This window comes from Seriola lalandi, unplaced genomic scaffold, assembly GCF_002814215.2.
Source record: "Seriola lalandi dorsalis isolate HSWRI2012SDOR001 ecotype SW California unplaced genomic scaffold, Sedor1 jcf7180002054264, whole genome shotgun sequence".
Taxonomy (NCBI): domain Eukaryota; kingdom Metazoa; phylum Chordata; class Actinopteri; order Carangiformes; family Carangidae; genus Seriola; species Seriola lalandi.
The window spans coordinates 93,344-120,627 of NW_019524817.1; the positions used below are offsets into that span (position 1 = coordinate 93,344).

The 27,284-nt window shown below is 41.7% G+C and overlaps 3 protein-coding genes across 4 annotated transcripts in view; 1 reads left to right on the top strand and 2 right to left on the bottom strand.

The window, feature by feature from the left end:
- gjd1b (gap junction protein delta 1b) overlaps positions 1-12,435 on the bottom strand; it is a 28,538-nt gene extending 16,103 nt beyond the window's left edge. Inside the window, exon 1 of the mRNA XM_023405189.2 lies at positions 11,279-12,435. Coding sequence (XP_023260957.1) covers positions 11,279-11,349 — 71 coding nt within the window. The 5' untranslated portion in view covers positions 11,350-12,435. The remainder of the gene's footprint in view (positions 1-11,278) is intronic.
- A 3,178-nt stretch (positions 12,436-15,613) lies between these two features.
- On the bottom strand, positions 15,614-22,970 carry nop53 (NOP53 ribosome biogenesis factor). 2 transcript variants are annotated; one of them, XM_023405174.2, is made up of 12 exons: positions 22,719-22,970; positions 21,940-22,016; positions 21,617-21,719; positions 20,537-20,739; positions 19,611-19,666; positions 19,394-19,489; positions 18,470-18,571; positions 18,223-18,384; positions 17,281-17,456; positions 16,834-16,900; positions 16,341-16,417; positions 15,614-16,226 (listed from the first exon to the last, which is right to left on the bottom strand). In XM_023405174.2, the coding sequence occupies exons 1-12, from the start codon at positions 22,922-22,924 to the stop codon at positions 16,166-16,168; spliced, it is 1,386 nt and encodes a 461-aa protein (XP_023260942.1). In that variant the 5' UTR covers positions 22,925-22,970; the 3' UTR covers positions 15,614-16,165. The 2 variants fall into 2 exon arrangements, with proteins under 2 accessions (XP_023260942.1, XP_023260940.1); XM_023405172.2 differs by having other exon boundaries at positions 20,531-20,739; positions 22,719-22,965.
- Positions 22,971-23,479: 509 nt separating this feature from the next.
- Positions 23,480-26,371, top strand: LOC111654238 (histone H3.3A). The gene is made up of 4 exons (XM_023405175.2): positions 23,480-23,636; positions 24,588-24,731; positions 25,199-25,352; positions 25,458-26,371. Exons 2-4 carry the CDS (start codon positions 24,604-24,606, stop codon positions 25,584-25,586), a joined length of 411 nt encoding a protein of 136 aa, XP_023260943.1. The 5' UTR covers positions 23,480-23,636; positions 24,588-24,603; the 3' UTR covers positions 25,587-26,371.
- The last annotated feature ends 913 nt before the right edge of the window (positions 26,372-27,284 follow it).

Genomic DNA, 27,284 nt, shown 5'->3' on the forward strand with positions numbered 1-27,284 from the left:
GGGGGGGGGTCAACGGAGGGAAATACAGACAGAGAGAGAGAGAGAGAGGGAGAGACAGAAATGATGGGCGTAATCCGGATTAAATCGGTGGGTTTTGGACAATCCCGAGTTAGGGCTGCTGCGTCCATGCCAACATCCCACCCACCGCGGCTCTCTCGTGCCAAGCCCCAACCCAGATCAGCAGCTCTGGCACATGCAGGGAGCCTCCATGACACACAATCAGACAGCACATGGCTGCGCAGGGAACATCCCAAACACTCTCAATCGATGAAAAATGCTCTTATACCTAAGACATCTGCCACAATGGAAATCACTGATGATTGAAATAAAAAAGGCAGTTTACTTTTTGCATGAACGCATGTCTCATGTCCAGAGTGACTGTCAGAATTATCTACACTTTTTGTATTTACAACTTTTAAAACTGAACCGACAGTAAACATCACATTTCAGCTTCATTCATTTTGTTTTTTTGTTTTCGTAGGACTGTAAATATTCAAAGGGTGTGAACTGATTTAGGATCGGTGGGAAATTATAGCGGTGGATGATGCATTCATATATATAGTGATATCTTCACATACAACAGAAGTTACTGTGGATTTGTATTTACACTGTGTCCTGACCTGCTGCTACAGTAGCTGCTAATGCAGCATCAGCTCCAGAATAACTGGCCAAACAATATGATTTAAATAACATATTTCACATGACTGAACATTTCTCTTGCTCATTGTCCTTTTTCTACACTTAAGTGGTGATACACTTGAGATCCAAAATTCATTGTTGGTGATGGAAACAGCAGTTGGCCAAACACTTTTTCTAAGTGCTATATAACATGTTGGCAAAACGTAATCGCACAATCGTCCTCAGCAGATGGAGTTTCCCACTTGTCAAGGAATCGTTCTGTAAATGCTCAAGTTTCCAGTTTTTCAGAGCACTTTAAAAAGAGTCGTTACTGCCGCCGGAGGAGGCAATTACCACAAAATGGCGTATGCTAAAATGTGGCGTAACAGTAGCACAAGCAGAGATTAGTTTTTAAGTCATTAGCGAACATTATCTACTATCAATTGAGCCTCGGTGTGTTTTGTTGCTTTTGAATTCCACATTGAAGTTGTAAGAGAAATAATTTGTTATTTCTTCTTCTGAACAAGCAAAGATTTCTCACAACGTTGTATTTTTTGGAGCTTATCCACTTCGAGGAGCGGCAGATATTATGTAGATTACACAAATGTCCTTTAGATTAGGTTTTAATTTACTATCGTCTTAATAATCATAATTAACCTTCCTCACTCTGTCGTGCCTTTTGTATTTGGTCTCTAAAAGGAAGCTGGTCTTGATCCCTTTGGGATCGAACGACTGGAACTTGATGCTGGCCTTTAACGGCCGCCTCGGTTCAGGGCTCGGACTCTGTAGGCGTCCCACTATGAAACATATATTTAGTTTTCCTTTTAAATTTAAATCTAATTCCCTAAATTTAACTACCTTGTTGGAATTCAGACGTTGTACGAAGAACATCAGACCCTGAGCTCCCACGTAGTATTTACCGTCTGAAAACACTTTTACCCGACGCTCTGTCTCTACTCTCCGCCATCTGATGTGACATGAATACAGCCTCATTTTCCCAAAAGGTCACACTGCTGCCTGTTGGGAGATACAGCCTCCTCCAGTAAATAGCAGCCGAGTCCTGCTGCTGTCATTCTACAGGTTGTGAAAGGCTAAATTTATCTGTTTCACATCACAGCACCGTCTACCAAGTCGTTTTTTTAATAATTGGCCATGAGAGCGGTGTGAATGTAACATATTGCCGAGAGTCAAACGCACTCCTTGCAGCTTGACTTCACTGCTTAATTGAAGAATCTGCGAATGGGATCGTGTGTGTGTGTGTGTGTGTGTGTGTGTGTGTGTGTGTGTGTGTGTGTGTGTGTGTGTGTGTGTGTGTCTACGTGAATGTTTCTTGCCCCTGAGTAACGAGTAAATATAGCAACCACGCTGCAAGTTCGCTTACGCACATGTTTGTATATTTGGATGACCATCTGGTTGTGAGTGTGTGTGAGTGTGTGTGAGTGAGTGTGTGTGAGTGTGCACACGTGTGAGGGGGCAGTGAATCAGATGTCTTTTTTACAGTATGTCGGTCCTGGCGGAGATGGTGTGTGTTTCAGCGATGTGCAAGGTGTTTGACTGGTGTGCACTCCTGATTTTTTATTCATGTCGAGTCAATCACAAAGTGCAGGAGCTGATACTGCCTCTGAGGAACAGTCGTTACACACACACACACACACACACACTCAAGCATGCTCAAAGCGATGAGTGCACTTTCGTCTAAGTGACTCTTACACTCTCACCTTGTTCATTAGAGACGTCAGTAAAGTGTGGCGATGCAGCCAGTGATGGGCGTAGAGGTGGGCGGGGACGAGGAGAATAAATCAATGGCAGAAGATTGTCCCTTCAAGAGTGAGAGGGAGTGAGATAAAGCTTGGAGGTAGAGTGAAAGAGAGTGAGAGAGAGATGCACGGAGATGATTCCCACATAGGAATGCTGTTAGTCATGTGTAATAAAAGCAGATTGTGTAAATCAGACAATGATCTCGCAGCCACAGGCTGAACTAGGAAAACTTCAAAAGATGCAGAGCTGCTTTGTACCAAACAAAGATCAAAGTTGGTTATCTTTTATCTTTATCCCTAATAATTAATGTAGTTTTATGATGCAAAACTAAAAAATCCTTTTAATGAAATCTGAGCCCATTCTTGATACTAACAGCCGACTTTTCTTCTGCAACAGCCATTCAGTGTATTTACATTCAGTTTATAGTAGGTATCCTGTGTATTATTAATACTCTGAGTTATCACTTATACATTTATAACTATTATTGCTCATGTGTACCTTTCAGGTTACTTATTCGTGTCCCCACATTTATACAACGATCTCCATCCACACTATCACACCTGAAAACACACAGGACCATTCACATACACTCGGTATGTGTGTGTCAGTGTGAACAGGAAGTAGATTGTCTACTCTGCAGTTGGTGAGTTGCAGAAAACACTACTAATGAGAAGAGCGACTGTGGGCTTCTGCCCGTCCAGACAGCAATGCAACCTGGGAGTTTTCAAACTAAAAACAGGTCCAGCGGCGTTTTCAAAAGTCTCTGATTTACGGGCTCTGGTTTAGTGTGGACGCCAGGCAAAAACGTTGCAAAAAGAGATGTGTTTTAAAACTAAACTGTAGTAGTGTGAGTGAAGCTGGGTATGTTGCTGTCATTGCCATGTTGGTGTTAATTAAACATCTATTCAAAGACACAAACTGCATCACCCCCAGCTCAAAGTGACTGGAGAAAACTAACCCATTACAAATTCATGGTTACATTACTTGATATTACGTCACCTGCTTTAATAGGCTTCATAAGAACTGGAAACTTCCTCATGAAGCTGGAATCCAATATTTTTTTATAACTAATACTTCATTAAAATAAAATGCAACAGCCAGCATACTCACTCCGACTGGTTTTCCCACCTACATGATTTACAGCGAGATCTTGCAGAGGATGTAAAACTCGCCTGAGATAAATAATTCATCACATCACCGTTACCGTCGTGTGGTCATGCAGATGAGAGCAGGGACTGCTCTTCATGTTGCCGTGTTCTAGTATTGATTTTCTGACAACACGGTGTAGATCTCAGCAGGTGATTTTTTTTTTTTTTTCAGTCCTTGAATGTCAGATCTGACAACAGGTCCCTGAAAGCACCAGCAGGGAAGAGTTTTGAAACTGGATCCTGCGTTCAACTGCATTTCCACTTTACTAATAACTGACTTATACGAAAACAGTGAAGCGACTGAGCGATCGCAGACAGATTCACAACGAGACTGATGACTGCCTGGAAGAATGGAAAAACTAATTAATCAGTTTAAGAAGCTGTGTACAAATAAACATTAATAATAATAGTAATAGTACCACTGGAGTGAAATAAAGCCATAAACCATAATTTCATGTTTTACAGCAATAATTCCAGGGTATCCCAGTGCAATGTACCACCTCTACATTGATGTTTTAAAATGAAAACATCCTTTACATATGAAGATGAGGTGTTTTTTTTTTTTTTTTATTTGCAGGGTTGCTCTCCTGTGTTTGTGTGTGTGAGGTAATGTCCGGGTTAAACTAGCCCCCCAGTATCATCCTAACACTGACCTGCTCTGTCCTCCAGCGAGGTGCTAACGCTAAACCCATAAGCCTTGCTGAGTCACCCTGCCAGAGACAGCTTCCCCCCCGAGGCCCTGCAAGGTGAAATCTGTCTGAACTCTGACCCCTTCGCCTGCTCTAATCCATTCATCCCTCTCTCTCTCTCCCCCTCTCTCTCTCTCTTCTCTATGACCATCCATGTTATTGTGTTCTGGTTAGGCACTGGCATTTCCATCAATGTACACCATTATGTAGATGTTCAAATTGGAGTAAGATTAAGGATGAGGATTGAGGTTCATCTTCTAATATAACATCTGATGAGCACACACACACACACACACACACACACACACACACACACACACACACACACACACGTACACGCTTGCAATAGGAGATGGATTACTCCATCAGTATGTGAACGCCACATCAACCCTGACCTCAGCGTGTGTGGAGTGAGAGGATGAAGAGACGCAGAATAAGAAGCTGAGTCGCGGAGAGGATGGCTGGAAGTGGGTGTGGTGTGTAAGGAGAAAGAAATGAGACCACAAGCCATATAATTATGTGCAATTGCTCTCTCTTTCTCCCCCAGCTACGACTCCGCTTCTCCAGCAGTCCCCGCGGAGCCTGGTTGTAGTGCTCCAGTCATGAAAGGCTGCAAGCAGCTACAGAGCGGCTCTTCTCCTGCATCCGGGGCTCATTTGTATCTGTAGTAGCACAGCTGGAGCAGATCAGTCCCACTATCTGTACTGACATGAACGTTAATGCACACACATAAACCTATCTTTTGCTTCTTTTGATTATTTTTGCCAGATGGCGTTCGGCTTTATCAGCAGGTGGATTTTGTTCTAAAAAGTTAGAGATTATGCATCCACCTCCCACTGGTGATTCATAATGTCCCTATGGAACATGTGACAGCGTTTTAATAACCAGCTTCTTATGGCAGCGCAGCGAAGGTGCTGACATTACAGCCGACAGCATCCCGGGGGTCATTACATATGGATGTAGAAGTGTGAAAGCAGTGACAGGGTGGGATACGGAGTGAATAGACGTCGGGGGCCTTTCTTGGCCTTCTGTAAGTGTCGCTTTTTAAGTATCTCTCTGGGGAATCTGCCTCAAGCGAGAAGCTATCTATCTCTCTTTCTTATTTTCTCCTCTCTTCCATGCAATATAGCGCACATTCGCTAGATAAGCCTCACGCTGCACAAAATCATCTATCACCTCCACGGGGGGTTGTGAACGCACCACAGGGATTTGCTAAATAAAATCACGATGATCTAAAGGTCATGTGACGACAGAGCTGTAACCTGTCAACAAACACAGGCACACTGAGTCACGTGTAAACAAGCACTCACTAATAAATATTGGTTTTAGCTTTGTGTGTGTGTTGCACCGCACTGAAAGAGTGAATGGCACACACACACACACACACACACACACACACACGCCTAGACAGATGAGCCGAGCTCCTGAGTGACAACACTCATTTGACTCGGGGGAACCATGCTGAGGAGTCATGCTAAGCGAGCTGGCCGCCGTTAAGAAGGAATAGTTGGGCTTTGGTAAGAACACACCCAGACTCGCTCCCGATCGCCTCCTGTAAAGTGTACACGTGCAGAGACGTGCTGAGACACAAGCCAAGCTTAAACCTTCTCTTCTACCAACTGCAAGGATTGCATTTAAGCTACCAAGCTCGAAGGGGACAGCGTGCTTCAGAGTGTTTGTCGGACCGTGTAAGAGCGTCTGAAACCAGCTTCCTGCTGGCGGATATTGGAGAGGGCTGCGTCCGGCCTAAAAAAGAGTCAATCCAACAATACTGCACTTTTTGCACTGATGTGAATAGGTGCAAAAACAGGCACAGTTTGAAAATGACTTATCAGCCGTCACTTTTCATGTGCGCAATCGAGGGAAACGGAGACCTTTGGAAACGATGGTGCAGACACCCGCGGTCGCTCCCTGATTGGGTCTCATCAGCCTCGATTACAGGTGACAGGTGGCTTAGGCAACATGGATAACGAGTTATAAGCGTTACTGACCTTGTTGTTTTTGCTAGCAGATGTTGAGGAGTTATATCCTGCACTGTAACACTGCAGCTGTATTTGCTTTTCCTCATTGCTAGTATTTTTTTTTTTTGCAACTAATCAGCTGCAGAGCAGACGATCTGCTTCCTGTTTACACCGGGTCACGCTTGCACAGTGTTCGTGATTGCTCAGGTGTGTACGTGTTTTTCAGGTGTGCGAGTCTTTAAAATGAAATCGTAGTGGTGTGGACATAATGTCATCAGATCTTAGACAATATATTTTTCTGGAAATTCCATTTGAAAGAAGGACGGTTGTATTATATTCAAGACTAAACATTTACACATTCACAACCTCAGATATTCTTTCCAAGTGGCAAGAATACTTTTACAGAGTTGCTCGGCTAATGAGTTTCTCCAAGTCTGTTTTTCTGGTTCAGAGGAAATAAATTCTCCACAAGTGAAAAAGACTCCCGACGTCTTTACTGCAGAGAGAGAATTATATATTAAGCAGCCCAAAAAATCAGCAGTGTCCCAAACGTCCTAACGAGTATCAAAAAGACAAAAAGCAAGCGAGAAACCTTTGACTGTTTTTGAGGAGACTGTGTGACTGATAAACAGACAACCAAAATGTGGGATTTACACTTTTCTGTTAAAAGGATTTAAATGTTTTACTTTTAGAAGAAAAGAAGCTGAAAAGACGAGGACTGACTCTTTGATTTCTGCTTGTCAAGAGACACTGTAACTTATTGTCCTCGAGGTGTTTAACCTCCGGTATTCTCATTGAGAAAGACACTGCAAGAATAAATATTTGCTCTCCTAATTACTATCAAGGTTTATTTTAACGGGCAAAAAAGTCAATGAGGTACTTACAGCTTTAATCACTCACTTAACATTCCAGTCGCTGCGACCCGTGAGACTATGTGTGCTGCAAATGGACAGGTCTAAAGACCGTTTCATTAAGTGCCCTGTCTTCTATCAAGCTCCGCTTCCTATTCCATTATTGGAGATCAATATCAGGGGTAAAGGAGGATGGATTTGCATGTTTAGCAGTCCCGCTCCGACCAATGGCAGCTCAGAAGTAGGACTGCAGCCAATGGGAGTGGGCCCACAGAGACAGCATGAGTGATGTGTTGACAGTAGTTAGGTAGAGAGTGTTTCATCAGGGTTTATCCTCAGAGGCTGTGTGTACCAACAGGCACAGCGACCCCACAGTCCATCAGTTGGTCCCGGGGAAATCAATTTACACCTGGCCCACTGCCCGTAATGGCAGGAATAAATCACAGGTAGGAGGTGAATACACACAGACGCACACACACACACACACACACTCGTAGAGAGGACTGAAACCCATCCAAGCACGTGATATTCCCAGAAAGTACAACAAAGTTCATGTCTTACACACAGTCTGAGTATTTATGCGCGCACACACACACACACACACACACACACACACACACACACACACACACACACACACACCCTGACCGTAGAAGGGAATCTCTAGAGCCGTCTGTAATCTTACATAAACAACAAGTGTTATATTCCCCCTAATGTGTGTGTGACTCATGTATGACAAACCGACTCAGGCCTGCAGGCTGTTGTCATGGCGGTCTCATGAGAGCACACGTTGGCATCGCCTCAGGGACAGCCAACCTGTCCTGTCCAACGCTTTCTCTCACAGGACGGCACCTGCGCCGACCAATGAGACGAGCGAACTCACAGCGGATGGGACCAATAGGTTTTAGGATTGAGGGAGTATTAGCGTGCATTTATAAAAATTCATGTCAGCAGTGATGGCCCAGATTAGATGGTTTTGAGCTGTAGAAAAGCCAGATGTAGGGAAGGCACATTACTGTGGGAACGTACAGACTGTCACACAGAAACTAAAGCTATAAATGACTGACTGGCGCTTTTCAGTTTCAAGTTATTAGGAGCGCTTCCGGTTAACAAAATTTAAGAGGTAAATAAATACCATGAATAATGTCCTGCTGTTGTTTAATCATATTTTCTCATTGGACAAAGATGGTAAAATGTTCTATTAGTGAATGAAACAAGCAGCCCTTAATATTTCCAATAAACAGACACATGCAAACTTACGTATGTAGTGTCATGGAAACAACAAAATTAACTCTCTTGGTCAATTTATTAAGACTCTCCCAAAGAAAGGACAGCCTATATTGAACCAATCGGTCAATTGGACAGTCAATCAATCTGCAAATCCATTCAGTCTGCGGCTGTGGAAATGAGAGTCAAGGCCAAAAGAGTCCCTCTTACAACCTAACCACCAACACTTTTGCTGTACAAGTTCATGTTGGGTGAAATTAAACTTCATGATAATGAAATTTCTTCCATCATTGTTCAGCGCACTTCAGTGCCATATATGATTACTGTGCATGGACATTTGATAAGACACCAAGCCTAGCAGTCATGCTAGTAGCTCCGTGAAGCTGCACTTGAGCGCATTAAGATTAATGTTAGCATGCTAACATGACAATGCTAAAGTGCTGATGTTTAGCAATGTTTACCATGTTGTAGTTAATCTTGGTAGCATGCTAACAAATGCTAATTAGCACTTACCACAAAAAGAAAAAAACGGGATTCATTAATGAAAAGCTGGGTGGATGAACGCCTGGTTTAATGTGCATGACACTTAAGAATTGTGTCCATTTCTATGGCTTTAATTTATTTTCAACACTTTGTTGTTCTCGATTACTCATCTAATGTATTTGGTTCATTCATTCTGATCCACTTTGCTTTGTCGTCCTTTAATCCCGTCCGGCTGTTGTTGCATATGGCGTCCCTGCAAATGTTTCACTATAAAAGCCCTGGTAAGAAATGGAGAGTTTCTGTCCTCTGAAATGCTGGAAAGCTTTTTAATCTGAAATGTTTACAGGAAAGTGTTGAGTTTTTATTGCCAGAGTAATGAAATGACTTTAACAGGGCAAACGGATCAAAACAAGGTTTTTAACCAAAATATGACGAATTATACTCATCAATCAGAGGCCCCAGTCACTATCTGAGGAAATACAGTAGCTGAGGCTTATTTTTATTTTCCATGCAGGTATTTGGTCATCAAGAGAAGTGTCTAAAATACTACGCTCACCAGATCCTACAGAGTTCAAGGCAGTGATTATCCACCTGTTGATATAACCCTGATCTCTGAACTTCCTGTACACATAAAAACTTATTTTATACTGTTACAAAAAAAATGCACAACTCAACTTTTCTCAGAAATATATTATGCACAGTTCTACAACTCACTTTGGAAACATTTCAAAAGCTATAATTCTTTGGTTGACTGAAACTAAGAGTGTGTACGTTACAGAATCTAAAATATTGCTGTGAGTGATTCTGGATAAAGGAAGCCAAATATATCGAGACTAAACAAATGCAAGTGAAACTGTGCAGGCCGCTGGACATCCTGCGTGTAAATTCTGATACCCTGAAAAAAGTTTTTGGCCGGTTCCTGCCGTCATCTGAACATTTCAACTGTCTGGACAACGGATATAATCTGCACGAAGAAGATCTGAGGCTTTTTGCCGCCGGGTGTCCTGGTTGCGCTGCTTAGGTCATGACATGCAGCACCATCTCGTGACGAGACAGTCCTCTTGGCTTCCTACCAACACCCTGCAGACTGAGGCCATGTGTCTGCTCGCCTGTCTGTGAATAACCGCTCCTCGCTGCCTTCGTCTTCACAGTCTTTATTACTCTTTCTCCTTCATCTGCTTCCTGTCTGTCACATCTCTCACTCTGTTGATACTGCTCCTCTCCTCTCTACTACTGCAACCAAACTGTTTTGCGTTTTCCTTGATGGCTTTGTTGATTTTATTTTTCTTTCCATGTCTTTTCTTTCTTGCTGTCGCTGAGACCCTGAAGCCAGTATGACTAGTCCAGTCGATGAGAGACACTGCACTTCCAGTGTCTCATGAATGAGGGGAAGCAAACACTGACCGATCATTCATCATAAAACCAAAGCAAACAGCTCTAACTAACCATTCAACTGACGGACTGCTCTGAGAGCAAGGCTCGAAATCATTTCAATTTCTCGGCACGACACAAATTCACGCTCAGAGCTTTGTCAGCAGAAGAAGAAGACTCATCCTTTGCCAAAAGAGAGAACGTCTCTACAGATCATTTATTTCATAAACTGCCTGACATTTATTCACTCAATAATTCAAGAGTACTACTTGCGCGAGTGAGTCAGTAGCTTTAGGGGATTGGTTTAAACTGCTAATTCAGATAGTCTCTAATGAACCCATGCGGAATCTGTGGTCTTCAGTCATGTCCCAAGAAAACCCCAGACCCAAGATATGTTCTTTCCTAGATGTAAAATCATGTCTTATAGCATCTCCAGAGCTGATGTGCGTCTGTGGCGAAAACGCTCATGAATAATTGCTCCTTCTGCAGCCGATGAGGATGAGTTATTCAAACTAAAATACAAGACCTCTCAGCATGCAGGAGAATGCATAAATCATAACTGCCGTGACCTTGCACTGGTGACTAGTTTTTGAGATTGTGAAATGACTTCACACTTGACGGAAAGAGAAGGATAAGAGAGGAAGGAGGGGAAGAGGAAATTGTGGGAAAGCTCAAATGAGGCACACGTGTAACGTGATGGCTTCTGAAGCAGAATGAAGACATGAGCACAGAGAGGCACAGCAGGAAACTGTTAATGGAGACATCGTGGATTTTTAAGGCGAGATATCCTCACACCGCTCTGGATCCTCTGATGTCCAAAGCTTCTGCGTGGGCTTACAGCGTCCCCCCTGGTTGCCTAACCCTCCCATCATGTCACTCAGAGGGATTAAAGAAGCTAAAGCCCCCCTCGCCCTGCCATCAGCCACTTTGGACCAGGAATGAAGTGACTGGAAGCAGGGGAAGGATTCATATTCTGCATGCATGCTGCACATGCGTTGGTACTCTCTTATTTTTAATACTGTATGTTTGCAGGGACATACATGAAGATACATGCACACATGATAGAACCAGGCGAGAACAACTTGTTCTTACATGCCGGTTACAATTCAAACGCCTGTGCAAGCTTCAGTCTAACAACCACAGACACACACCTCACTCTTACAAGAACTCACCTTCCGATCATAGTAGAGTGCTGCTGCACGGCGGCCTCCAGGAGGCGCTCTAGGATGGTCCATTCCCCCATGGTTGTTGGAGTTAGGTGGCATCCACTGGGCACAGGAAATCAGGGCCGACCCCACTGCTGGTGGGCTTCCCAGTTAGCAGGAGCACCGGTGTTGGTTTGAACGTCTCTTTTTCTGAGTCAACAAGTCCACTTGTTGAGTTGAGATGAGGTAGGGAGCGGTTTCAGGTTTCAGGCGGCTAGTTCGGTGTAAAAGAAGGAACCGTGAAGAAAATCAGTGACGCTTCATCGTGAGCTCCCTTTTTTCTTTTTTCGTCGCTGTCCCCAAAACACACACACACTTGTGCCCTTAACTGCACCTGAGATGGTTGGACTGAAGCCTTTATGTGCTAGCTGCACACACACACACACACACTCTTGCGTGTCTGTGTGTGTGTGTGTGTGTGTGTGTGTGTGTAATTCTCCCTCCGTGCACCTGCTCACGTGAGTGTGTCTTCCCACTTTCCTCCTTGTTTCCCTCCTCTAGGTGCACCTGACCCTGTTTACCTCCTGAACAGCTGGTCGGTCATATGTTCTCACACTAACACACACACACACCTGGTCGAACACACACACAGAGACTCTATCTACTACTGAATTTCGAGGAGCAGCCGTAGTTTGTGCAGACATCCATCACTCGCACAGTAACACTCAGCCCTCACACGCTGGGTCTTTGACAGCATCTTGTAGTAACACTGGCCGGGCTCAGGTCCATACACTCATGTGAGCCTGAGTAACCAGGGATCTCTGCTTGTCCTCCGTCCTCTGCATTTCTTCCTCTCTCCCTCTGTATCTGTCCTCTCTATTTTTCAAGGGATTCCTTCTCGTCCTCTCTGTTGCTCCTCTCCTCTCCTGGTTTGTTTCAGGCAGCACCGGAGAGAAGCATCACACTGCCTCCTCCTCCCCTGTCTCCTTCCCTCTGCTCAAAACCATGCAAGAGTCGTTGGTCTCCTCCTCGTCCTCACCGCCTCCCTGTCTCTGTGCGTTTCTCTCAGCGTGGTTTACGAGAGGCAGCTCTCCTTTCTTCTCTTCCCTTCATCTTGTTTTTTCCTTCTCTCTCTCTCTCTCTCTGTGTTTGCACCCTCCACCTGCCTCCGTCTCTCTCTCTGAGCCAGTAGGCAGCAAGACCGAGCGTGTGTCTACAGGATTAGAGAGAGGAATCATTTCTCTGCTCCTCCCCCCTCTCGCTCCCTCTCGCTCACTCTCCCATCACTGTGTTTATCCCCCCTCCCTCATCATCTCTCGCTGCTCCACCACCGACAACACACCACGCAAACCATTTCCATTTCTCTCTCACAGTGCACATTGTTTGTGATTTTGTCTTCCAGCCATGTTTTTAATCATCTTGCCTCTTGATGTCTTGTGTGCATTGTTACCTACTGTAACTGCGAGGATGATCTCCGCTGTTTACACACACACACAAACACAAACACACACACACACACACATGCAGAGACATGGGAGGCAGTGCCATGCTGAGGCTATGCAAGGATACTGAGCCGACACAGGGAAAGTGTGTGACAGAGTGAGAATGTGATGGAATCATAGTGTGTGTGTGTGTGTGTGTGTGTGTGTGTGGTGGAAATGGAATTAGCGACAGTCATCAGGATTTAGAGTAATTTACTCAGAGGATGCTCGCTCGCTCGCTCGCTCTCTCTCACATGTGTGCACACACACACACATACTTGTATTTCTATCTCTGTGAGGACACACTCCTTGACATAATGCATTCCCCAACTCCTTACCTTGACCATCATCAACATGTGCTAACCCTAACATAAACCTGATTCTAGCCGTTTGAGTCTTAACCCTCAAACGGCTCTATAAAGTTGTGAGGTCCAGCCAAAATGTCCTCACTGCGTAAGGTCCTCAAAAAGATAGAAATAAAAAGTGCACACACAAACATGCAAGTTTGCACAGCTATCTGTTTTAGGACATCACATTGGTTTCCATTCATTTTGGGCAGCCTAACCCAAGCCTTAACCCTAACCTTAACCAAGTCATACCTAACCCTGACCAGGACCTGGCTTCGGTCCTCATGAGGAGCACTACACAAGGTCGGTGTTTGTACCGGAAAAGGTCCCAAAGAAGCAACAAAACCATGTACACACTCGCTCGCTCTCTCTCTCTCTCTCTCACACACACACACACAATCTGTAATAATACAAGACCTCTGTTTATAATATTACAATTTATTACTTCATTAGTGATTAATCTGTTGATTATTTTTTCACTCATCTATTTAATCTAAGTGTATAAAATTCAAAAGTGGAAAGTGAAGTGTTTAAACAGCCTGAAGAGGAGTTTACAATCTACAGTGACAGACGAAAAACATTTGAACCCGTCCAAAACAATGAACAAGGATTCACAAATTGAAAATACATTTTCTGCTAAAAAACTAACATCAATTAATCAAATAATTGCGAGTAAATGAGGCTATGGTTCGGCATGCTGGGATGTGACAATCAGCTAGCTAGCAGCAGCAGAAACCTCAGTGTCCAAAGGTGTGTGTGTATATGTGAGCCTGACACTTCAAATATATACCAAAAATATATCATGTATGTATGTAATATTTGTATTTATCACATACAAATATTTACTCACACACACATAAACACACAGTAGCATCTCCATGTAGCGCAGCTGAGTGTTTTAGTGGCTTCCTCTGTCACTCCCCGGCTCCCCACACCAGAGTAGTAATCTATTCTGAAGGATGTAATGACACACACACACACACACACACACACACACACACACACACACACACACACACACACACACACACACACACACACACACACACACACACACACACACACACACACACAATCCATCCTACCCCATGCCAAGACAATCTAGCAGCACCATGTCTCACACGTGAAGAGAGTAAGTCTAAATGAGGGGAGAGGAAAACACAAACAGCGAGGCTTCAGTCTGTATCGTCTGGCATCAAGGAAACACTAGGACATTTCTCTAACCTCCGAATATCCTTGTACGATGTCTGTCATTGACTATAAATCCCATTCCTTGCTACTTAGAAAACCAAAATATAGAATAATCCTTGATCATTCCTATAAATGGACTTATAAAAATACCATACTTACATTTTATCCATGCAAGGGACGTAACTCTTGGGGTGGCAGTTTCAGTTCGTGTGTCAGCAGCTACACCACTTCTCTCCACAGTGAAATATCTTTTCAATGTTTTGTCAGGGAATATATATATATATTTTTACAGACATTCATGGTCGCCAGAGGATGAATCATACTGACTGTGATGAGCCCCTGAAACATCCTCTAGCGCCACCAGATCTACATTTGCTGTTTTGTCATTACGTATTAACGGCTACGGGATGTTCTTTAATAACCTTTGTGATGCACCATCAAGATTTTAATTTATCCAACACTTTGGTTTATGACAAAATTCCTGTAAACTAATGACATTCTCATTAGCCTCTACTGTACTTCCATGTTTGATGCTAATTAGCAACCGTTAGCATGTTAACAAGCTAAAATAAGATGGTGAACCTGGCAACAATATTCTGCACTGAATCTTAGAGATACCTTGGGTTAAACTCTATAAGTCTTCAGGTTAACTCATCAGCAGGTTTTTGGCATAAAGATGTTGATAAGTCTCTGACATGGGAGATGGTCCATGATGCATTACGCACTCTGTCTTGTGAGAGGGGAGGGAGATCAGCTGATTGAGGCAGCTAGGTGGGAGGGTGGGTGGGTTTCTGTGCTCTAAAGGTAAAAGATTACATTTTCACACTGATTAACAGATAAGAAGCTTTGGCGTAGCTCCAGGCACCATGGGACAGAATGTGTGTGTGTGTGTGTTTACACGTCCCTGTTCACACCAACAGGACACTCAAGGCAATTATGGTTTTAAGCAGCAGGTTGGAATCAATTATACATGTCGACTTCCACAAGCCCATCTGTCTGCTTTTTTTTTCACCTAATATAAAAAAAAATCATTAATCTACTTCAATTAAACTCGACTAAATCAAATAATCTAATTATGGGGATTTAAAAGCAGCCAGATTTCTGTTGCCTTTACTTTTTAAATCACTGTCCAGTACTTTTTATTGTGTTAATCTGGGCACCATGGCATCTAAAGCAGATACAGAAAGTCAGTAGAAGAAAACCTGAATAAATTAAAGTTTCAGCTCTAATAGTTTTTCTCTAGAGCAACCTCGAGGATTAATCATGTTGGAGTACTAATTAAATTCCTTGACATATCTGAATATTCATCAAATATGACCCACTGAAAAGATCGTCTATGCAACTCCTTCAAAAAACGCATTTATTATAATTACAGGTCTGGATGATGGGTGTTGCACTAATCTTCAGAAAATATCAGACACACAAATATCCGACATAAACCTGCCCAATATCCCCGCGGTGCAGAGCGACACTTCATGTGGATGACCCCGTTATTAACATAAGCTGCAAGTCTCTACTCGTGTATGAGCCTGGCAGTGACACAGTGACACTTGGCCTATGCAGACTCTATATCGCAAAACCTTAGATAACCTTTTCCTGATTGGGGTCGTATTACGTAACAAAAAAAAATTACAGAATTAAATCGTGACAAGTGATATAAAACCTGCACGTTATTTTCTCACTATAGGAAACTTATCTTCGACACATTTGACCAGTTTATATATTATAATTGTTGGTGGCATTTATTTTTTTAGAAGTTGTAATCGTCTGAAAGGAACAAGCAGGTCCTCAGCAGTCATTAAGTCGTATATATACACAGTCCCATTATGTTGCACTTGTGGTTTTAAATGTCGCCCAGCTTCTGGTGTTCAGCTCCTGCGGTCTGTGGGTCGGCGCTAGGTGATCTCTCTAAAAGCCCTCTTCTCCACATACTTCACCTTGTGTCTCCTCTTGAACCTAAGAGAAGGGGGACGGAGGGTGGAAAAAACACATTTTAAAAATCAATATACACCTAATGAGCCCGTGCATCACTGTGAGCCTTTGATGAGATGTTACGTAAGAGGTCCTTACTTGGCTCTCTCTCTGGGTTCGATCAGGTTCCTCTTCTGCAGACTCTTGAAGCGGTCCTTGAGGACGCTGCCCTCTGGCTGCAGAGTCACAGCGTTACATGAGGGGGAGACAAGTCCAGACAAATCCGTGTGAGATGAACGTCACTCTGCTCTGACTAAAAATTGCAACTCCCACCCGAATTATAAAATCCCATTCACACCACAAAGGCTGATTTAAGCCTTATTCAGAGACATTATGGCAGGAGATAAGAGAGAAGAGCTGGGAAATTTCCACTGGCAATTACATCAAATCAAATTAAAACTGTCCCTGGGGGGAAAGTGGGTCGTCGCAGTATTAGAGAAAAGGATAAAGCTTAGAATAAGACAATGCAGAGAACTGAAGATAATACACCAACAAAATGAACCAAAACTCATCACAGATAAAGACACCGTGTCCTCACTGGCAAAGGTCAAAGTGGAAGAGCAAGAACACGTTTCAGATGTGAGTGACGTACCTTGAGTCGTCGCAGGGAGCCGGCCAGCTCGTCACTCAACTGCACCTCCAGGTCCTGAGGCTGGAACCTGTGAATAAGGACCAAAAGCAAACATTTACCATGTGGTCATAAACAGGTCCATTCACACACGGCCCCCTGCTGAAGTAACCACAGGTAAATCTTCAGAACAAGGTCCTTAAAATGTTTTTGCATGGCTTATGAGGTTACTCATCATGAGGACTAGTACTCAGTCTATGTGTTGCCTTACTTTGAAAGAATTTAAAAAAGGCAAGAAGGATCTTCACAAAAGGCGCTACTGAGGTGCATTATGGGAAAAGTAGGGTGCAGTATTTTTGGAGCTTTAAAAAACAAAACAATCAGGATCTATTCTCTTCTTTGCTCTTAATTTTGACGGCTCATTTTTTGTTGCGAGTCCCCTGACTTCATGAAAGTGCGCGTTAGGTGTACTTGAGTTTGCCGAGGCGTCTGGGCTGGCTCTTCTGGGCCTCCTGCTTGGCCTTGCGGACTTTCTGTTTGTCCTTGGTGCCCTGCTCCTGCTGTTTGATGGACGCCTTAATGGAGCGAAGCTGGAAGAGCTGCTGGTGCTGGTCAATCCGCTGTCTGTCGGCCAGCCGCTGCTGCTCCTGGGAGGGGCGGCAGGAAGAGAAACAGTGAGGTTGATGTTTTTTGGATGGTGAGTGGAGCAACAACAACAACAACATGGCATCTTGCTGGAAGTATTTACAACCTGCAACACTTTCATTTTAAATATTTGTAGTTTGGAGATCGATCAAGAGTGCTGTAAGAATGCAGTTGTGAGATTATTAAACATTTGTGCTCTTTTAAAAATCACATCTTGAAACACAAGCTATGCAATTTCATGCTTCATTATTATTTTTTCTCCATTCATCGTTTCAACTATAAAATGTCCAAAGAATTGTGAAATTTTTTTCACAATTTCTTCATATGTGTTGTTCAGTCCCACCCACAGCCTTAACACCTAAACATGTTTCATTTATTGTCACATATGTAAAGGAAAGACAACTCATCACATCGGAGAAGCTTGAACCAGTAAAATGATTGAAATAGCTGAAGATAGATTTTCTTTCAGCTGATCAGTTACTTCAGCTCTATGTGTAAGGCAGCACGATTACATCTTGCATTGTTCAGTTTAAAGAGTCAATATGTCAAAATGCTTTATTACATTTTTAAAAATGTGAGATTTCAGGAAGAGCAGAATGATTTGACTCAATACAATTCAATCAGTAGATGCATTCAAACACTGCTGCTGTTTGACGGCACAGTAATGGTCCAAACCTGTCTGCAGATGTCAACAATTACTGACAGGAAACTGTAGGTTACTGAACTGCACTTCTTCAAAAATGAGTAAAGTATGAATTGTGTATGTACCTTAATTTTGTCTGCCTTCTCTTTCTTCCTCTGTCTCTCAGTCTTCTTCTCTGCCAGCGCGATGCCTCCCACTGCCACATCCTCCTCTTCCTCATTAGGAGCCATTTCTTCTTCATTCTCCTCCTCTACCAGACCTTCCACCTGCTCTCTTAAGATCGTCTCCTGCAGACCACACAAACACGAATGTTAGACAAAGTTTCCACTGCATTTAGAATGAATCAAAAGATGAAGGAATGATGATCTCTACCTCTGTCGCTGTGTCGGCTTTGTTGACCATCACCTGCCTCTCTATTTTGTCTTCCTCCTTTTGTTTCTTTACCTCCACCTCGTGGGCCTCCCGCAGCAAGGCCTGGGTTCAAACGGTCAGTTAGTGCAGGTCATTACAACAGGATTAACAATGAATAACCAATGAGGCAAACCTAAACCTATACTTTGATCATACTCCAGGATGGACGTGGGCAGCGGACACACTTTATTCATACTACTATCAGGGGTATGTGTACGCAGACACTAAAAAACATGGAGAGGATCTTGTCTGTTTGTTGTTGTTAAAATTTACATCACACGGCCTTAACGGTTTGCAACACCATCAATTGGCTTTATGAAGATACACGACCAAGTGAAGGCCACACAACACTAATAAAAATGACTGCAATCACTCATAACAAAGATCTTAATGTCAGTTTCTGCAACCAGCATCTTCAGCTGAAGCATTTTAGACAGCACACTCAAAGGCTTTAGTTGTTTTGCTTAATTCAAACTCAACTTAAACTGTACTGAACAAATGGGAACTGACTGTCTTTGTGAAAGGCCGTCAAAAAGTTAATCTCATTCTTTTCAACATATAAAAAGTTCATCATCATGTTCTTGTTTTAGGGCTTTTAATACATTCTCATATTTTAATAAAATTAAACATAACACCAAAATAAAAATAACAAAATAGACAAATACACACATTTCTTTTGATCATACGTATGCATTAACTAACTAACTGTTTTTGTAAATTCCATCACAAAATATCTAAGACCTCTAAACATGAAGTCGACAGTGTTTGTACAAGCTTTTAACATCCTCGTTAACGGTTAACAATCGTTTCATTAAAATGACTGTAAAGTAAAATGATGATTCCTAGTCCAATTATAAGCCTGTCAGGTGTTGAGGTGCGAGTTACCTGGTGGGAGAAGAAGTCTGGGTTGTAGGATCCTCCAGGGGCGATCACTTCCACAGCAGGGAGCACTGACGGCTTCTCGTTCAACTTTTCTGGACGCTGACAGAAAAGAACAGATGAAGCCACATTAGTCAAACTCCAACCGCCACACAGACAATGTAAAGTATAAAATACTGTTCACCCAGTTAAATCTTGGACAAAGACACTTATTCATCCTCACATTGACAAGCTTCTTGCCAGTCTGTTGAAGGTACCAGGGGTCAGCTGAATCTTTGGCTGCGTTAGAAAGAAAGGAAAGATACATGGGTTACATGGTTTCTTTAATCATACAATATTCAAGTATATTTGTGATCTACACTTTAAGGTCTGCTCTATAACTACAGAATCACTATCTAATAATGACCGGCTTTGTTGTTTATACCTTGAGTGCTGGAGCTTTAAACTCAATAACTGATATAACAAGACTTGAACGTATTTTGAAATGAGGCTGCAAAAACAACTAAATAAAATCAGATTCCTGCTGCAATCTTCAAAGTGATTTTATAGTTTCTACATTTGGTTGGGGTCATAAACTGGGACAACACGTGGGTACATCAAACCTTGTGTACTGCCAAAGACACTCAAAATAGGCCAGCGTCCCCAAATCCAGAAAATAAAACTCTGGCATCCGACTTCCTCTTTCAGATTCCTCTGATCACATCTGCTGATCAAAAAATCTGAGGCTTTGTCACAGACTGTGATCTGACTCTCTGGTGGAAAACACTGCAGTTATTCAAACAGTATAGCTAATGTAGTTTAGGATTAGCCGCTGATTACACCAACACTGAAGGATTCAAAGCCAATGAGATGCACATTTTAGGTTTATATATTATATCAATCAAATTCTAGTCGATTTATTACTAACATCCCTATTTTGACCTTTGGATCTTCACATAATCCAAACTTTTCCTTATTTATTTATGTTTATCCTCAGATCCCAGATGACTGTTCACACAACAGTCATCTGAGCTCCATGTTGGTCTTCACATTCCCATGAAGGAAATACTGGGAGCGCAAGGATGGGATCATCACTGGACAGACACACACACCCACCCAAACGCACACACATACACACACACATACACACACACTCACACTCACACTCACACTCTTGGCCCCATATGTCATAATATTCTCTGTCTGGGTTGTTGTTGGCCTCCGTCACCGATTTCTTGGCCTTCCTGTCGGCCGGCCGTCTGCTTGGCAGCTGTTTCCTCCTCTGTGGCACGACACCTTTGGCTGCCAGCTGCTCAGCCTTCTGGGCAATGCGACGAAGTTTCTTGGCATTTGGTTGCTGGTAGGCCAGCACACTGGGGAGGGGGGTGGGGCAGAGGAGATAAATCATTGATTATGTAGGACAGGAGGAGGTTATGGAAACACGCTACTTGATATATGATGGAGAGAAGTTGATACCCAGCACACTAGATATTCTGACACTGTCTACACTGGTGTGTTTGCATATCCTCAGATCCCAGGACACCATTCACAAAACAGTCTCCTGAACTCCTGTTTTGTCTTCACATTACCATGAAGGAAATACTGGGAGCGCAAGGATGAGATCATCACCGGTTACACACAGCCCTCAAACATTTAAGACAATAAATCAAAAGCTGATGTTCCAACATTTTTTTAAATGTTCATTTGTTCAGATGCAGAATTTTACCAAGAGCAGTACAGCTGAGTTCTGTAGGGAGGTGATCTACTTGTCAACTACGACCCTCTTACTCCAATACATTTCCAGTTCTAGCTATTATTAAAAATCAATGCATTTACAACAGTTTAGAAGTTTGATAAAAAAACAGAAAAAAATCACAACATGTAGCTTTGCATCAATTAATGGTTTGTGGTTTGTGCCAAGTTTATACTTCAGAAACAGAAGGAGTACAAATAGCAATACTTTCAGGTATCTAGATATAAAACTTTAAGCTGATGATGCATAAACCTGTTCATATGCATCATGGTAAGCATAACTAGAGACTTAATGATCACCAATCACTTACAATTACTATCACTATCACATAACTACTGAGCTGCCTGATTCACACATACTACAGCCTACTTAAGAATCCTCGAAATGACATATGAATGGAAACTTGGCTCTGTGTCTTCAGACAATATCTTTATAGATAACTATGAATGGAGCCACAGACGGAGAGAAAAGCACACAGGGTCATGATGGGTACTGACTCTTTAGGTGGCGGAATGAGGGAGTCGTGCTGCAGGATGAGGTCTATCCTCAGAGGACGTGACGTTTTCCCTTTCCTCTTCTTCCCCTCTACGGCTTCTTCAGCTTCACAAAGAACAAAAAGATAATTCACTAACAAGAACAAAGACACATACACATCTGTTTTTCCAAGATTTGTTAGTTAAATATTTCATTAATTACCTGTACTGTTCTGAGAAATACAAGAGTACAACTTGTTTTTATCTGATCTGAGCTATTTATTACATCCGTGGGTCACAGGAAATTTTTATTCAATGCCTGTCCCACACAAATATTAGATATTTACCCTTCTGTTCAGGCTTTTTCGGTTGTCCAACATCCAAAAAGAACAAACTGTCATCTGGCTTCTCAGACAGCAAACCCCTGAAATACACAAAGGTCACATCATGTCACATTTAGGACTTACAACTAAGAAAAACAGCCTTTTCTAACTTATTTCTCGCAACTAATAATTTAATTATGTAGGTTATTTATTCAAGTAGTTGCTTGCTTTGTCCACACAACAGTCCAAAACACATTAATTACATTAACAGTCATATACAACAGAGCAAAACAGCACAATTGAGCAGCAATTGTTCAGCAGTTGTTTTGTTAGTTACATGACTTCATAAAGTCATAATTGTTGATTAATTTTCTGTCAGTCAATTAATGGTTTCAGCACTAGTACCCACACATTACATTAAAACATTATCAAATTACTTTAAATATGGATTAGGCAACACAGTTTAGGGAGTTCACATGACATAGTGGCCAACACAACATGAAAAACAACAAAAAGGAAAGTCAACCGGCCGTAAACCTTTCAACTTGTTAGGTGAAGCAACTCGTATTCACACATTTCAATTAAATTCACGCGAACTGTATTTTGTGCCAATCTTTTAAGGGAATTAAACAATATGTCGGGCACTGTGCAAACGTACTGTTATTCAAAGAAACTCTGATACAAATACAAGGCCGGCGAAAAGGGCCACTAAATAACGTTTAAGATGAAGCATTTATGTACTAAATTTCCACATTACAGCAGCATCACAGTTGCTAGTCGTCCCCACATTTTGGCTAACTTACCCTGTGGTCCTCTCTTGGTGCCTGACGTCCTCTAAAAAATCCTCTACGTCGTTTATGTCGCTGTGTTTGTTCCAGCTTTTCTTCTTATTCTTGTTCACGCGTTTTCTTCGACTGCTGACCGAGTCCGCGGAGCCTGAAGTGGACTTTAACTTTAAAAAACCTGGCTGTGAAGCCACCACGCGTTTCAACCTCCTGGCAGCCGCCATGTTGGAGGACTGGTAAAAAGAAACACGCTTCTTCTTCTTGAGCTCTGAAGGGGTTGGAGTGAAGCTGCTGGCGCCACCTGCCGGACTGACAGTGTAAATGTTGTAAGAGCTTTTACTTAATAAATAGAAGTTTAAACTTTATTATTATGTAATTTTCCCCCAACCTTTATCTCAATTTATAAGATGATTATTTTTAGCTTTGCCTGTTTGATTTATTATACACATTGTTTAATACAATGCTTAGAAAGATGAAGGGTCTTGTTGTGTTGGTTTTAAATGTTTTTTAATATTTATTAAAAAATCAAAATTATATACGTGGAAATAGTGAAATGTTCAGTGGTACTCACTTTATATGGTCTCCCTAATATTTACAGTACCATAGTTTCCTTTTTCTTTCGAGGTAAAATACGTTTAATAAAGAGCTAAAAAATAATAATAATAACCTAAACTAACAAAACTATTAATAATCAGGATTGAGAAAAAACTTGTTGCACGACATTGCCTGACAGTGTGGTCGGGCAGTTGTTTATCATGTTGCTGCATGTATGTAATATGTTCGTCCCAGGTGCATCATGGGAAACGTGTCTCCTATTGCTTTCCTATGTACTTTTTCCTTTTTTTCCTCCCTTCGTTTTATTGCGAGAACAACGCTTTAGAGACTCAAGAATAAATTCCCATTTTTGAGCTGCAATCTTTCACTAACTTTTCAAAGGTAAGTATCACCATTTTAATAAAACTCCAATCTATCATTTTATGTTATATTAGTTTTCGGATGGACATGTTTTTCGTTTATTTTCGGTGAAAAAGAAAACGCAGAGCAGTCGAGCTATTATCTGCCTGCTCGGGGAGTCAGGGACCTAAAAAGCACTTGTGATCTGGTCGGGTTTGACTCGGAAATGCGCCTAAAGTGAGGGGTCATCTGACAAAATATTGTTGTCAATTGATCCCCGGACATGTCTGGTGTCATCTTCAAAAAGTATATTCCACTTTCGTGCCGCAGTTTTTATAGTCTTCCGTCGTTTTTATCATCACCCTCTCCGTTTCCTACAACGATTTTTCCTTCCCGTTTACATTCTTCTAGCCAGCAGCCAGCCATCATCTTTAGGTGTGTTAGTTTCCCTGCACTGGGCAGCCGGCGCGGGCGGGGTCGCATGGTTTTCCTTTATAATAGCTTATTCTGAATAAAAACTCGAGGCTAGTGCGCAACCGGGGAGCACACTATGAAGAAACGAACAAACCCACGTACTGTGCGCAAGGGGCGGGATATGTTCGACGGTCTTCGCGCGGTGATTGGTTGAAAGGTTCACAACATCCCGCCTTGTAGGCCCGTATACAGATTGTGATTGGTTTAGGCGATAAAGAGCTGTGCTATGATTGGATGCCTTCGCTGTCCTTTTCTGCTACAGGCATTGCATAAGCTACCTTGAATGTAATTAGAAAGAAAATAAGGCTTCTGGTGCTCATGTTTTTTTCTTGTCCACTCTGACTGAGTAAAGTATAGTAAAGTAGAGTGTGGCAAGTTTATATAAAGTTTTAAATTGAATTCAATACAAACGGAAAATTACATTTTTATCCTTCACATCCTGTGCCCTAAGTTATTCTGTTGCACATGCCTAATACATTCTTTGTTGTCACTGAAGCAAACTTTGTTATGTTCCCTCAGGTGATCTTTAGTAGCCATGGCCCGTACCAAGCAGACTGCCCGTAAGTCCACTGGAGGCAAAGCCCCACGTAAGCAGCTGGCCACAAAGGCTGCTCGCAAGAGCGCCCCTTCCACTGGCGGTGTGAAGAAGCCCCATCGCTACAGGTGAGAACACACTGGGTTCATCTGGGTGTGTTGAAAAGCAACACAAGAGATGCTACAGGTTTATGCCCCTTGTTACATATGTCGATATAAACTAAAACAAAACTGACACACGGATTCAATAGCTTTCTTCCTGCTCTCAAAAACTCTTTGGGGACATATTTTAGTTCTCTTATTGAAGCTCATTCTATTGATAAGTTTTGCCACAAAATACAATAGGCTGTGTATATGGTGCATTTAGTGAGCTGATGTTCTATCCTGCCATCTTAGACTTTTACTACTAGAAAGACAGAGACTGGATCAGTAGTAACAAGTGGGTCAAGGTGAAGATGAAAATAGGTGCACACAATTAAGAGTAGTGTGTTCTGTTGAAATCAAGGAAGGATAACACACAAGTTTGTACAAACACAGGTCAGTTCAGCAGCTCACACCTCAATTTTTAAATGTAAATTTTTGCCTCTCCTTTCCAGGCCTGGTACCGTGGCTCTGCGTGAGATCCGTCGTTATCAGAAATCCACTGAGCTGCTGATCCGCAAGCTGCCCTTCCAGCGTCTGGTGAGAGAAATCGCCCAGGACTTCAAGACCGATCTGCGTTTCCAAAGTGCAGCCATCGGAGCTCTGCAGGTCAGTAGCAGCCATTGTAAAAAAAAAAAAATTTAAATGAATTTACTAAAACCATTTTTCATCATCTCAGCTAAAAAAACAATGTTTTGACTTTGTCATCTGCAGGAGGCCAGTGAGGCCTACCTGGTGGGTCTGTTTGAGGACACCAACTTGTGCGCCATTCACGCCAAACGTGTCACCATCATGCCCAAAGACATCCAGCTGGCACGTCGTATCCGCGGGGAGCGTGCTTAAAATGTTTTCTGATTTATTATATGCTGTCCTCTTGTCCCCTCACCACTCTTTCCATCCCTTTCTTTACTCTATACTTAGTTAGTAGTTTGGTTTGAGGTTCTATATATATCATATGATTGTGATAACCGTAAAATGTGTGATCATGTCTACTTCGGTGCTACTAGTAGCAGAGTTTCCTTAGAAATATCGTCATGTATGTTTGAAACTTTAAATCACACTCCTCACTTCTAACTAGATAGCTCACAGGAATGCCTTGTTACCTCCATGAATAAGGTGTTTTTGCAAGCCAAGAATAGTGTATGATCTGAAATAAGCATAGGAAATTGCATTGAGACATTTTTCATCTTCAGACGGACACATACATTGATATAATGGGTCTTTTGATTTTTTTTTCAAGAGAAATTTGTTTTAAAAGTATTGATTTTTCTTTTCTTTTTTCTTTTTACAATAATGGTGTATTTCTACTGTTACTTTTTAATGTATCAAAATACAAAAGTTTGATTCTGGTTGTCAATTAGAAACGTCATTGTGCTATGATGACACTGCATGGTTTGACAGACTACAAGCGGCATATATGTAGCAGACCTATGTTGATCATGTTTGATTTTCAGCCATGTTATTATGTCCAGGTAATGTTATGATTTTTGGTTCCTCTCTCAGGTTGATATGGTAACCTAATTTTTTTCTACTGTGTTTTGATTTATGTTTTCAGTCATTTTTAAAAGCAAAATATTTGTACTCCGGAATTCACATACAAACATAATAAACAGATTCTTGTGGTTAAATGAGCTGTATGAGAGATTACCTAAATTGAAATGCTATTAATATTAGAGTGGAAACAATTAAGTCACTGGCAAAAGTTTGATCATTTATTGTCATTTGAGTAACTGTAAAACATTGCTTAATCCAAATCTACTTTTCAGTTTTGATTGTACAAAATAAAAATTTTAAATTATGCTTCAACTTAAGGAAATTGAGATACGCATTTTCACAAATCTTACACTTTATAAACTAAACGAGTAATTAAGGAAGTAGTTGGCAGATGAATTGATTAAAAAAGAAGGTTGCAGTCCTAATTCATATTGTTGTGTGCATTTTTGTAAATTTCTATTATTGCACAACTCTTCTAGAATAAATGCTGCAAAAGAGGTGTATTAAAGCTCCTGCAGTCAACTGACATTAAAACGAGCCTTTCTTCCAATATTAATGCACTGTTACTTTTTTCATTTCATTAACTTAAAAAGTATAAATCTTGAACATTTTGGTTGACCATGATATGCCAACATAAAATCCAGGGATTATAATTGCACAAAACTTTTTTTAACTGTAAATCAAATGCAACGTAACAATGTTGACAAAATTACTGATTTAAAAAAAACAAAAAAAAACAATTTAAAATTCACAAGACATGCACATCACCAAATAATCGGCTTGAAATACACATCGCTCCCGGGTAGTTTTCTCATCTCTTAAAAAAAAAAAAGAAATAGTCTTTTCTCGTTTACACAGACATATGGCAGTTGTCTCAAAATGGTTATCTATTCTTTTCAAAACAACTCTGACAACCACTAAAAAGTACGACTTAACTTTTCAGTATTACTTTCGGTTTGACCTCGAATGGCCACATTTGTTTTGAATGTTGCTAGAAAAAGGCGAAAACACTCCCAGCGTCTTATCAGTATTTTCCTTACACTTAAT

Coding starts and splice junctions, on each gene's coding strand:
- nop53 (XM_023405172.2), bottom strand. CDS start 22,924: ATGGCGGCTGCCAGGAGGTTGAAACGCGTGGTGGCTTCACAGCCAGGT. Junction 21,720..21,939: donor GAAAAAGCCTGAACAGAAGG/GTAAATATCTAA, acceptor TTCTTTGTGAAG/CTGAAGAAGCCGTAGAGGGG. Junction 16,227..16,340: donor GAACCCAGAGAGAGAGCCAA/GTAAGGACCTCT, acceptor CCCTTCTCTTAG/GTTCAAGAGGAGACACAAGG.
- LOC111654238 (XM_023405175.2), top strand. CDS start 24,604: ATGGCCCGTACCAAGCAGACTGCCCGTAAGTCCACTGGAGGCAAAGCC. Junction 24,732..25,198: donor AAGAAGCCCCATCGCTACAG/GTGAGAACACAC, acceptor TCTCCTTTCCAG/GCCTGGTACCGTGGCTCTGC. Junction 25,353..25,457: donor CAGCCATCGGAGCTCTGCAG/GTCAGTAGCAGC, acceptor TGTCATCTGCAG/GAGGCCAGTGAGGCCTACCT.